Here is a 12150-nt window from a genome sequence, read left to right as displayed (position 1 = left end):
GCCATTCCCTGTACACCTTGGGGTGCGACAGGGATGTCCTCTGGCTCCCACATTATTTAACATCTATTTTGACCATGTAGTTCGTTACGCCTTCAATAGCTGTACCGGGGGAATCTCCATATGGTACATATATAATGGTAGGCTGATCGATGCCCGGGTGCGGTCAAGGGATGGCTCCTTATTGCTCAACCACGTCATGTATGCTGATGATTTGGTAATAGCTGCTCATTCAGAGGAGGAGTTGGAGACGCTGCTGCTGAGACTGGAGCGTGCCACTAAGAGGTGGGGCTTTACCATCAGCCCCACCAAAACTAAGCACCTGCCTGGGTATTTTGTACCAGCGGACACTCCACCCCCACAACTCCCAATCGGTGATGGGGCAGTTGTGGAGAGAGTGGAGAGTTTCCCATACCTGGGCAGTGTGCTTATGACCGGCTCCAGTTTAACAGCAGAGGTCTCACTCCGAATCAGTCGAGCGGCAATATCTTTTCATCGGTTGCGTAACGCTGTGTGGAAGCTACCTAGTCTGTCGCTCCGCACTAAGCGTCAAGTCTTCTCGGCCACGGTCATTCCCTCCCTTCTCTACGCTTGCGAAACGTGGACCCCCCTAATGGAACATCTTCGCTGGTGTGAAACATTTAGGCTGGCCTGCCTACGATCCATCCTGGGTTTAACCAGGCTGGATTGTGTGAGGAGCTCACAAATCCTTGAAAGATCTGGGCAAGGCACCATCGGTGAGCTCCTCCGGCGGGCAAGGCTGCGATGGCTGGGTCATGTAGCCCGCATGCCCAGCCACCGCATGCCGAAACAGCTTTTGTTCGGCCGGATTGAGGGGGCTAAACGAGCGCGGCACGGGCTAGAGAAGAGATGGAGTGATGTGGTACAGGAGGAGGTGGAGCTGAGTGGACTTGCCGATGACTGGTACCAGCGGTGTCAAGATCGGCCTCTGTGGAGGAGGCTAGTGAAGGATGCTACTGGGCAGTTGGAGGTAGTCGCCCTCCAACAACAATGGAGGGCGGAGGAGCGACGCTCAGAACAACGAGCGGAGCGCCGGGTGGCTAAAGCACAGCAGGTTGGCACAGTAGGGGGCACAGGTGGTGCATCAGCCAGTCATCTCAGTCAGTCGACCCGTGGCACCTGGGTCTGCCCCGTGACCTCCTGCCAGCGGGCGTTCGACACTTCACGTGGCCTCAGGGTGCACATAGCCTGGCACAAGCGTCGTGGTGACGTCACCGCCACTTAGTGGCGAATGGCGGTTGTTGTTGTTGTTGTTGTGTAGGTGTGTGTGTAGGTGTGTGTGTAGCTGTGTGTGTGTGTAGGTGTGTGTGTGTGTGTAGGTGTGTGTGTGTGTAGGTGTGTGTAGGTGTGTGTGTGTGTGTAGGTGTGTGTGTGTGTAGGTGTGTGTGTAGGTGTATGTGTGTAGGTGTGTATAGGTGTGTGTGTAGGTGTGTGTGTAGGTGTGTGTGTGTGTACCGAGGGAGCGTGACACGGCCAGGAAGGGGATGTCCTCCGTGGCTGAGCTTTGCTGCCCAGGGCCGCAGTGAGCCACAAGGGGCCTCCTCCAGGCCACACGGCAAGGCCCCCCTGGCTTCCTCATCACCCTGGTGGGCAGACACACAAAGACAAAGATCCCCCGTGTAGCCTTAACAGACTGTATGGGCAAGTGCTGTTAGCGAGCACACACAAAGACAAAGATCCCCCGTGTAGCCTGTAACAGACTGTAGGGGCAAGTGCTGTTAGCGAGCACACACAAAGACAAAGATCCCCCGTGTAGCCTGTAACAGACTGTAGGGGCAAGTGCTGTTAGCGAGCAGCACCTACGGAGGCCGGAACGGTACACGTGGGGGTGGGTGCCCAGCACCACGCCCGGCCGCCTTTGTTTCCCTAGTGGCGATGTTTACACACCGTACCAGGTATTCATTTGAGGCTTAGTCGACTTAGGGGAGGCCCTGGACCGGTTCAGATAATCGTGACTGGTGTTGGCTGTGAGCGGGAATCGAACCCGGGTCATCAGGTTCGTAGCACAGCGCGCTAACCACTAAACTACTCCTCCCCATACACCCATACACACACACATACACACACACATACACCCACATATATACACACACACAACAACAACCGCCATTCGCCACTAAGTGGCGGTGACGTCACCACGACGCTTGTGCCAGGCTATGTGCACCCTGAGGCCACGTGAAGTGTCGAACGCCCGCGGGCAGGAGGTCACTGGGCAGACCCAGGTGCCACGGGTCGACTGATTGAGACGACTGGCTGATGCACCACCTGTGCCCCCTACTGTAGCAACCTGCTGTGCTTTAGCCACCCGGCGTTCCGCTCGTTGTTGTGAGCGTCGCTCCTCCGCCCTCCATTGTTGTTGGAGGGCGACTGCCTCCAACTGCCCAGAAGTGTCCTTCACAAGCCTCCTCCACAGAGGCCGATCTTGACACCGCTGGCACCAGTCATCGGCAAGTCCACTCAGCTCCACGTCCTCCTGTACCACATCACTCCATCTCTTCTCTAGCCCGTGCCGCGCTCGTTTAGCCCCCTCAATCCGGCCGAACAAAAGCTGTTTCGGCATGCGGTGGCTGGGCATGCGGGCTACATGACCCAGCCATCGCAGCCTTGCCTGCCGGAGGAGCTCACCGATGGTGCCTTGCCCAGATCTTTCAAGGATTTGTGAGCTCCTCACACAATCCAGCCTGGTTAAACCCAGGATGGATCGTAGGCAGGCCAGCCTAAATGTTTCACACCGGCGAAGATGTTCCATTAGGGGGGTCCACTTTTTGCAAGCGTAGAGAAGGGAGGGAATGACCGTGGCCGAGAAGACCTGAAGCTTAGTGTGGAGCGACAGACCAGGTAGCTTCCACACAGCGTTACACAACCGATGAAAAGATATTGCCGCTCGACTGATTCGGAGTGAGACCTCTGCTGTTAAACTGGAGCCGGTCATAAGCACGCTGCCCAGGTATGGGAACCTCTCCACTCTCTCCACAACTGCCCCATCACCGATTGGGAGTTGTGGGGGTGGAGTGTCCGATGGTACAAAATACCCAGGCAGGTGCTTAGTTTTGGTGGGGCTGATGGTAAGGCCCCACCTCTTAGTGGCACGCTCCAGTCTCAGCAGCAGCGTCTCCAACTCCTCCTCTGAATGAGCAGCTATTACCAAATCAGCAGACATAACGTGGTTGAGCAATAGGGAGCCATCCCTTGACCGCACCCGGGCATCGATCAGCCTCCCATTATATCTGTACCATATGGAGATTCCCCCGGTACAGCTATTGAAGGCTTCACGAACTACGTGGTCAAAATAGATGTTAAATAATGTGGGAGCCAGAGGACATCCCTGTCGCACCCCAAGGTGTACAGGGAATGGCTCTGACTCCCGGCCACATAGTTTTACCCGGGCCCGCTCACCATCATGAAGGTCCTTAATGATCTTGAGCAGAGGGTCAGGTACTCCAAAAGCACGAAGAACGACCCAGAGCCCAGGCCTACTGATGGTATCATAGGCCTTGACCAGGTCAAGAAAGCAGAAAAGTAGGTCTTTTTGGAATTCCCTACACCTCTGCTGTAGCAGACGGACAGAAAATATGGCATCTGTGCAGGACTGCCCTTTCCTGAAACCGCATTGGGGCCCCGCAAGCCACTCCTCAGCGTGCCTGGCAAGGCGATGTTGAATAATCCTTGCCAGGACCTTTCCCGGAACACTGAGGAGTGAGATGCCCCTGTAGTTGTTACAGTCTGTGCTGTCCCTCTTCTTAAAAAGGGGGACCACCAGGGCATCCTTCCAATCCTGCGGAACCCGTCCAGTGGTCCAGACTGTTGTTATGATGTCATATAGGGCAGTCTGTGCGCAAACGCCACCCTCCCTCAGCATTTCGCTTGGGAGATCATCTCTGCCCGCTGCCTTTCCTGGTCTCAGACTCTGGATCGCCTTCAGTACTTCCTCAACAGATGGCACCTCAGCCAGCCACTCACAGGGGGTGACTTCTTCCAATATTTGAGGCACCGCAGCCTCAGCAGGGTCATCCTCCCTTTGTGCCACGATGTTTTCCTGGCTGAGGGATTTTCCCTCCCCCAAGACCTCACAGAAATGCTCAGCAAATCTGTAAACCTGTTCCTGGGGGTCGGAGATTGGATCACCGTTTTTTCCCCTAATGATGGTAATAGGTGTGGCGCTGCAGGTTACTTTTTTGATGGAATTAAATAGAGATTTGTGATCACGGGCCACTGAGGCAGACTCCATCTCCTCAGCAACCCGCGACCACCACCCATCCTTGCAGCGCCTCACGGCTCTCCGAACTTCTTAGCGAAGGCTGAGGTAAGCCTCCTCATTCTCTGACGTGGGATTCTGTAGCCGATGACAGTGGGCCTGTCGCTTTTTCTCAACCATCCTGAACACCTCCTCTGTCAGCCAGGGTCTCTGGGGAGGTCTGGACCGCGTACCCAAAGCAGCCATTGCAGCTACATGAGCCACAGTCCTAAACCTCGCCCATTTACCCTCGACATCAGGAGGAGTCGGGGATGATGCCAATCCCAGCCGCAAGCGATGATGAAATTCTCGCTTGCAACTTTCATCAGATAACTGAGACCAGGCCACTTTAGGTTGGAATGGGGTCCTGGGTGTACACCCACCACCGGAGTGGAAGAATGGCAGGCGCTTCTTACAGATGACTAGTCGATGGTCAGAGGGCAGATCAGCTCCATGGTAGGTCCTGGTGTCAAGGACATGGGCTCGCATCTGCTGGTCCGTCACTAGGTAGTCCAGCAGATGTTCTTGCTTGGACCCGGCATGCATCCATGATGTTGTGTGGATGCGCCGATGCCGGAACAACGTGTTGGAAATTACAAGCCCATGGGCTGCACAAAAATCTAGTAGCCTCCTACCGTTGTTATTGAGCTGATCTGGCCCATGCTCTCCAATCACTCCAGACCAGGTGCCAGTATCATGACCAACTCGGGTATTGAAGTCACCCAACATCATGACTCTATCCCGAGGGCCCACTTTAGCCAGCACCTGTGACAGGTCCTAGAAGGCATCTGACTCATCGGCTTTGCCTGCATCCCTCCACGGATGTTCATCTTCGGTGGGGGCATAAGTAACCACGACCACCATTCCTCGCCTCCGGTTGATGGGAAGGCGAGCCCAAAGTAGCCTGGGGCTTACAGCTTCTCACACCTCACCGCCACGCTCCCACGCCCCCTTCATTATTTTGTTCAAAAGAAGAGCCACACCCTGTTGTTTGGCAGTCTGCTGCCCCGAGTATAGGACTGTCCACCCCTCATGGTGGCAGGAGCTAGAGCCGGTCCACCGGATCTCCTGAATGCCACATAGATCCAGGCGGTACCGGTCCAGCTCCCGACAGAGGAGTGGCAGCCTCTCCTCCGCAGTGAGCGTTCGAACATTCCAAGTGGCCACCCGTAGTGGTTTTTCGTTGTTTCTGGAGGAGCCCCGAGGGTAGATATTCAATCTCCTGGCTCCACATACACACAACAACAACCGCCATTCGCCACTAAGTGGCGGTGATGTCATCACGACGCTTGTGCCAGGCTATGTGCACCCTGAGGCCACGTGAAGTGTCGAACGCCCGCTGGCAGGAGGTCACGGGGCAGACCCAGGTGCCACGGGTCGACTGACTGAGATGACTGGCTGATGCACCACCTGTGCCCCCTACTGTGCCAACCTGCTGTGCTTTAGCCACCCGGCGCTCCGCTCGTTGTTCTGAGCGTCGCTCCTCCGTTGTTGTTGGAGGGCGACTGCCTCCAACTGCCCAGTAGCATCCTTCACGAGCCTCCTCCACAGAGGCCGATCTTGACACCGCTGGTACCAGTCATCGGCAAGTCCACTCAGCTCCACGTCCTCCTGTACCACATCACTCCATCTCTTCTCTAGCCCGTGCCGCGCCCGCTTAGCCCCCTCAATCCGGCCGAACAAAAGCTGTTTCGGCATGCGTTGGCTGGGCATGCGGGCTACATGACCCAGCCATCGCAGCCTTGCCCGCCGGAGGAGCTCACCGATGGGACCTTTCCCAGATCTTTCAAGGATTTGTGAGCTCCTCACACAATCCAGTCTGGTTAAACCCAGGATGGATCGTAGGCAGGCCAGCCTAAATGTTTCTAACCGGCGAATATGTTTCATTAGGGGGGTCCACGTTTCGCAAGCGTAGAGAAGGGAGGGAATGACCGTGGCCGAGAAGACCTGAAGCTTAGTGTGGAGCGACAGACCAGGTAGCTTCCACACAACGTTACGCAACCGATGAAAAGATATTTCCGCTCGACTGATTCGGAGTGAGACCTCTGCTGTTAAACTGGAGCCAGTCATAAGCACACTGCACAGGTATGGGAAACTCTCCACTCTCTCCACAACTGCCCCATCACCGATTGGGAGTTGTGGGGGTGGAGTGTCTGATGGTACAAAATACCCAGGCAGGTGCTTAGTTTTGGTGGGGCTGATGGTAAGGCCCCACCTCTTAGTGGCACGCTCCAGTCTCAGCAGCAGCATCTCCAATTCCTCCTCTGAATGAGCAGCTATTACCAAATCATCAGCATACATAACGTGGTTGAGCAATAGGGAGCCATCCCTTGACCGCACCCGGGCATCGATCAGCCTCCCATTATATCTGTACCATATGGAGTTTCCCCCGGTACAGCTATTGAAGGCTTCACGAACTACGCGGTCAAAATAGATGTTAAATAATGTGGGAGCCAGAGGACATCCCTGTCGCACCCCAAGGTGTACAGGGAATGGCTCTGACTCCCGGCCACGTAGTTTTACCCGGGCCCGCTCACCATCATGAAGGTCCTTAATGATCGTGAGCAGAGGGTCAGGTACTCCAAAAGCACAAAGAACGACCCAGAGCCCAGGCCTACTGATGGTATCATCAACAACAACAATCGCCATTCGCCACTAAGTGGCGGTGACGTCACCACGACGCTTGTGCCAGGCTATGTGCACCCTGAGGCCACGTGAAGTGTCGAACGCCCGCTGGCAGGAGGTCACGGGGCAGACCCAGGTGCCACGGGTCGACTGACTGAGATGACTGGCTGATGGCAAAACAACCCCCTACCTCCTCGCGGTGCCGGACGGGCAACTCTGTCATGGACAGCGCTGTGGGGGGAGATCCAATTTTGATTGGCTCCTCCCCTCATAGCATATGTGTCCACCACAGGGGCTAAACGGGGGCTCTGGACGGGTGCGAGGGGCTGGTAACCCCTCCACCTTCAATTAATTACCACGAAACCACGAATTAAACTGATGGTATCATAGGCACACACACACATACACACGAATGTCTTACCGCCCGCCCAGCCTCTCGATGCGTTCCATCTCCACTGGATCCTCCGGTTTGTGGTCGCGCGTCAACGCCACGGCAAGTAGCGGCACCACCTCGTCCACCACCTCGTCCACCACCTCCTCCTCCACCTCGTCCACCTCCTCATCCACCACCTCGTCCACCTCCTCCACCACCTCGTCCACCTCCACCACCTTGTCCACCTCCTTGTCCACCACCACCTCCTTGTCCACCTCCTCCTCTTCCATCTCGTCCACCACCTCGTCCACCTCCTCCTCCACCTCGTCCACCACCTCCTCCTTGTCCACCTCCTGCCGGGGCGGTGGTGGTTGTGACAGTGGTGGCCATGGTGGTGGCGGTGGTTGTGACAGTGGTGGCCGTGGCGGTGGTTGTAGTGGTGGTGGTGGTGGTTGTGACAGTGGTGGTGGTGGCGGTGGTGATGGTGGTTGTGACAGTGGTGGTGGTGGTGGTTGTGACAGTGGTGGTGGTGGTTGTGACAGAGGTGGTGGCCGTGGTGGTGGTGGTGGTTGTGACAGTGGTGGTGGCCGTGGTGGTGATTGTGACAGTGGTGGTGGTGGTGGTTGTGACAGTGGTGGCCGTGGTGGTGGTTGTGACAGTGGTGGTGGTTGTGACAGTGGTGGTGGTGGTTGTGACAGTGGTGGTTGTGACAGTGGTGGTGGCCGTGGTGGTGGTGGTTGTGACAGTGGTGGTGGTTGTGACAGTGGTGGTGGTGGTTGTGACAGTGGTGGTGGCCGTGATGGTGATGGTTGTGACAGTGGTGGTGGTGGTTGTGACAGTGGTGGCCGTGGTGGTGGTGGTTGTGACAGTGGTGGTGGTTGTGACAGTGGTGGTGGTGGTTGTGACAGTGGTGGTGGTGGTTGTGACAGTGGTGGTGGTGGTTGTGGTGGTTGTGACAGTGGTGGTTGTGGTTGTAGTTGTGGTGGTTGTGACAGTGGCGGTGGTTGCGGTGTTGCCACGGCTTGGCCGATGGCCGCTATGAAGTCCGCCACGACTTGGCCATGCATAGGTGGGGTTCCGTCCCAGGCTAGGTGGGCCTTCACAGAAGGGGGGCCCATGTCCGAAGGGGGGTCCGCTGAATAAATGGGGCGCAAGGAAGAAGGGGGGCCCGCTGAATAAATGGGTCGCAGTGAGGAAGGGGGGGCCAATGAATAGACGGGGTGCGTTGAAGGGGGGGGAGGTCCGTCTGCGGGGGTGCCCCCTCCCCGGGGGTGCCGCTGGGCGATGACGGCTCGCGAGTCTCCCACGTGGGCGACGTAGAGCTCGTCACCGCCCCTGATGAGGCAGCAGCAAGCCGTGGTGCCTGCCGTGCTGGGATGGCCCTGCGGTGTGCGCGGCCAGTTAACTGTGGGGGGGGGGGGGGGGTTAGACAGAGGTGTGGGTGAGTGACTGAGTGGGTGGGTAGGTGGGTGATTGAGTGACTGTGTGAGTGGGTGGGTGAGTAATTGAGTGGGTGGGTGAGTGACTGAGTGGGTGAGTGACTGTGTGGGTGGGTGAGTGATTTAGTGGGTGAGTGACTGTGTGAGTGGGTGGGTGGGTGAGTGACTGAGTAGGTGAGTGAGTGACTGAGTGGGTTAGTGACTGAGTGGGTGGGTGGGTGAGTGATTGAGTGGGTGGGTGGGTGGGTGAGTGACTGTGTGAGTGGGTGGGTGAGTGATTGAGTGGGTGGGTGAGTGACTGAGTGGGTTAGTGACTGTGTGGGTGGGTGGGTGGGTGAGTGATTGAGTGGGTGGGTGGATGAGTGAGTGAGTGACTGTGTGAGTGAGTGGGTGGGTGAGTGACTGAGTGGGTGAGTGACTGTGTAATTGGGTGGGTGGGTGAGTGACTGTGTGGGTGGGTGAGTGATTGAGTGGGTGAGTGACTGTGTGAGTGAGTGGGTGGGTGAGTGATTGAGTGGGTGGGTGAATTAGTGGGTGAGTGACTGTGTGAGTGGGTGGGTGGATGGGTGAGTGACTGAGTGGGTGGGTGAGTGACTGAGTGGGTTAGTGACTGTGTGGGTGGGTGGGTGAGTGATTGAGTGGGTGGGTGGGTGAGTGACTGAGTGGGTGAGTGACTGTGTGAGTGAGTGGGTGGGTGAGTGACTGAGTGGGTGAGTGACTGTGTAATTGGGTGGGTGGGTGAGTGACTGTGTGGGTGGGTGGGTGAGTGACTGAGTGGGTGAGTGACTGTGTGGGTGGGTGGGTGAGTGACTGAGTGGGTGAGTGACTGTGTGGGTGGGTGAGTGACTGAGTGGGTGAGTGACTGTGTGAGTGGGTGGGTGGGTGGGTGAGTGATTGAGTGGGTGGGTGAGTGACTGTGTGGGTGGATTAGTGACTGAGTGGGTGAGTGACTGTGTGGGTGGGTGAGTGACTGAGTGGGTGAGTGACTGTGTGAGTGGGTGGGTGAGTGACTGTGTGGGTGGGTTAGTGACTGAGTGGGTGAGTGACTGTGTGAGTGACTGAGTGGGTGAGTGACTGTGTGAGTGGGTGGGTGGGTCAGTGATTGAGTGGGTGGGTGGTGTGCCAAAAAAACCTCTGGAAGGTAAGATGGACAATTGTTGCTCGGAATTTTATGTTATTAAATTTGTTATAACAAAAATTAAATTGTAAAAGTTTTTTTTGTATTTTGAAACGTTTTACAATTTTCAATGTTATTGAACAAAAATATATCAAATATGAAAAATGTTGCGAGAATCTCTTACACATTAGCCATGGGTGAAATAAATGTATTGTGCAACATTCACTGCCATTAATGCAGTGCTACAGTGAAATGCAGCGAAGTGTTTGATGACATTATTTCTGTCAATATTCCCTGCCATTACATTGAGACAAAATAAAATTAGACTCTGATCAATTTATTGGTAACTCTACCACTTCTCTTTGCTCTTCGTTATTTCCTAAGTAACTTCAGACAGCATCAGCCACACTCACGTTTCTTCACTCTCCGCTATCAAGCAGCATCCATCGGAGAAGATCAAATTCATTATGAGACCTCATTTGCCAGTAACAAGATATAGTAATAGGTTTTACCCTTTTAACTGGCAGAAAAACTGACACCTTTATTCAAGGCATCATGTTTGCAATAACCACAACACAAGCAGTCAAAATGCAAACAAAAGAGACAACTCTGATAATAATATTGGCACTGTCCTTGAATTTTATTGGTCCACACCCGAGACGGCTTTTCTTAGAGCCTTCCCTGATCAACAAATTAAACCAATTTCAATGTTTATTTTGCCTCTATCAGCTACATTTGGCCCCAATCACGCGACAAAATGTTGCGCCTTTTGGCGTCATCATCACCTGGTCTAACACCGCAAGTGTGAGACGTCATCATCATCTGGTCTAACACCGCAAGTGTGAGACGTCATCATCACCTGGTCTAACACCGCAAGTGTGAGACATCATCATCATATGGTCTAACACCGTGTGTGTGACGTCATCATCACCTGGTCTAACACCGCAAGTGTGAGACGTCATCATCACCTGGTCTAACACCGCAAGTGTGAGACGTCATCATCATCATCTGGTCTAATACCGCAAGCGTGAGACGTCATCATTACCTGGTCTAACACCGCCTGTGTGAGACGTCATCATCACCTGGTCTAACACTGCGTGTGTGAGACGTCATCATCACCTGGTATAACACCGCAAGTGTGAGACATCATCATCATCTGGTCTAACACTGCGTGTGTGAGACGTCATCATTACCTGGTCTAACACCGCAAGTGTGAGACGTCATCATCACCTGGTCTAACACCGCAAGTGTGAGACGTCATCATCATCACCTGGACTAACGCTGCAAGTGTGAGACGTCATCATCATATGGTCTAACATCAGAAGTGTGAGACGTCATCATCATCATCTGGTCTAACACCGCAAGTGTGAGACGTCATCATCATCGCCTGGTCTAACACCGCAAGTGTGAGACGTCATCATCATCTGGTCTAACACCGCAAGTGTGAGACGTCATCATCATCACCTGGTCTAACACCACAAGTGTGAGACGTCATCATCACCTGGTCTAACGCTGCGTGTGTGACGTCATCATCGTCTGGTCTAACACCGCAAGTGTGAGACGTCATCATCACCTGCTCTAACACCGCAAGTCTGAGACGTCATCATCACCTGGTCTAACACCGCAAGTGTGAGACGTCATCATCATCTAGTCTAACACCGCAAGTGTGAGACGTCATCATCACCTGGTCTAACACCGCAAGTGTGAGACGTCATCATCATCTGGTCTAACACCGCAAGTGTGAGACGTCATCATCATCACCTGGTCTAACACCGCGTGTGAGACGAGGCTCTAAGGGAAGCTGTCTCGGGTGTGGACTTATCAATTCCACCGCCAATACATTATCAGAGCTGCCTGTTTTTTGTTTGCATTCCGACCGCAGCTATTGTGCTCAATGCACAAACAATGACTCCTTGTACACGAAAAACATTGGTGTCAGTTTTGTTGCCAGATGAAAGGGTTAATTTTTTTTTTATCATATTGTGCTACAGGCAAACGAGGTTCAAATGGTGGAACAAAACGTTAATTTAGTGTAGTGTATAGTGTAATGTAGTGTGTAGTGTAGTGTGTAGTGTAGTGTATAGTAGTGTATAGTGTAGTGTATAGTGTAGTGTATAGTAGTGTATAGTAGTGTAGCGTATAGTAGTGTATAGTGTAGTGTATAGTAGTGTAGTGTATAGTAGTGTATAGTGTAGTGTATAGTAGTGTATAGTAGTGTAGTGTATAGTGTAGTGTATAGTAATGTATAGTAGTGTAGTGTATAGTGTAGTATATAGTGTAGTGTATAGTGTATAGTGTAGTGTATAGTGTAGTGTATAGTAGTGTATAGTAGTGTAGTGTATCG

The 12150-nt window shown here is 53.9% G+C and overlaps 1 protein-coding gene across 1 annotated transcript in view; it reads right to left on the bottom strand.

Moving 5' to 3' along the window:
* LOC116938190 (uncharacterized) overlaps positions 1 to 12150 on the bottom strand; it is a 31307-nt gene that overhangs the window by 12743 nt on the left and 6414 nt on the right. Inside the window, exons 4-5 of the mRNA XM_076061926.1 lie at positions 7299 to 8655; positions 1474 to 1601 (exon numbers count right to left, since the gene is read on the bottom strand). Coding sequence (XP_075918041.1) covers positions 1474 to 1601; positions 7299 to 8655 — 1485 coding nt within the window. The remainder of the gene's footprint in view (positions 1 to 1473; positions 1602 to 7298; positions 8656 to 12150) is intronic.

This window comes from Petromyzon marinus, unplaced genomic scaffold (genome assembly GCF_048934315.1).
Source record: "Petromyzon marinus isolate PM22_M1 ecotype Great Lakes invasive population unplaced genomic scaffold, UKy_Petmar_22M1.pri1.0 PM_G_Scaffold_45, whole genome shotgun sequence".
NCBI lineage: Eukaryota > Metazoa > Chordata > Hyperoartia > Petromyzontiformes > Petromyzontidae > Petromyzon > Petromyzon marinus.
This window is presented reverse-complemented; position numbering and strand designations above follow the sequence as displayed.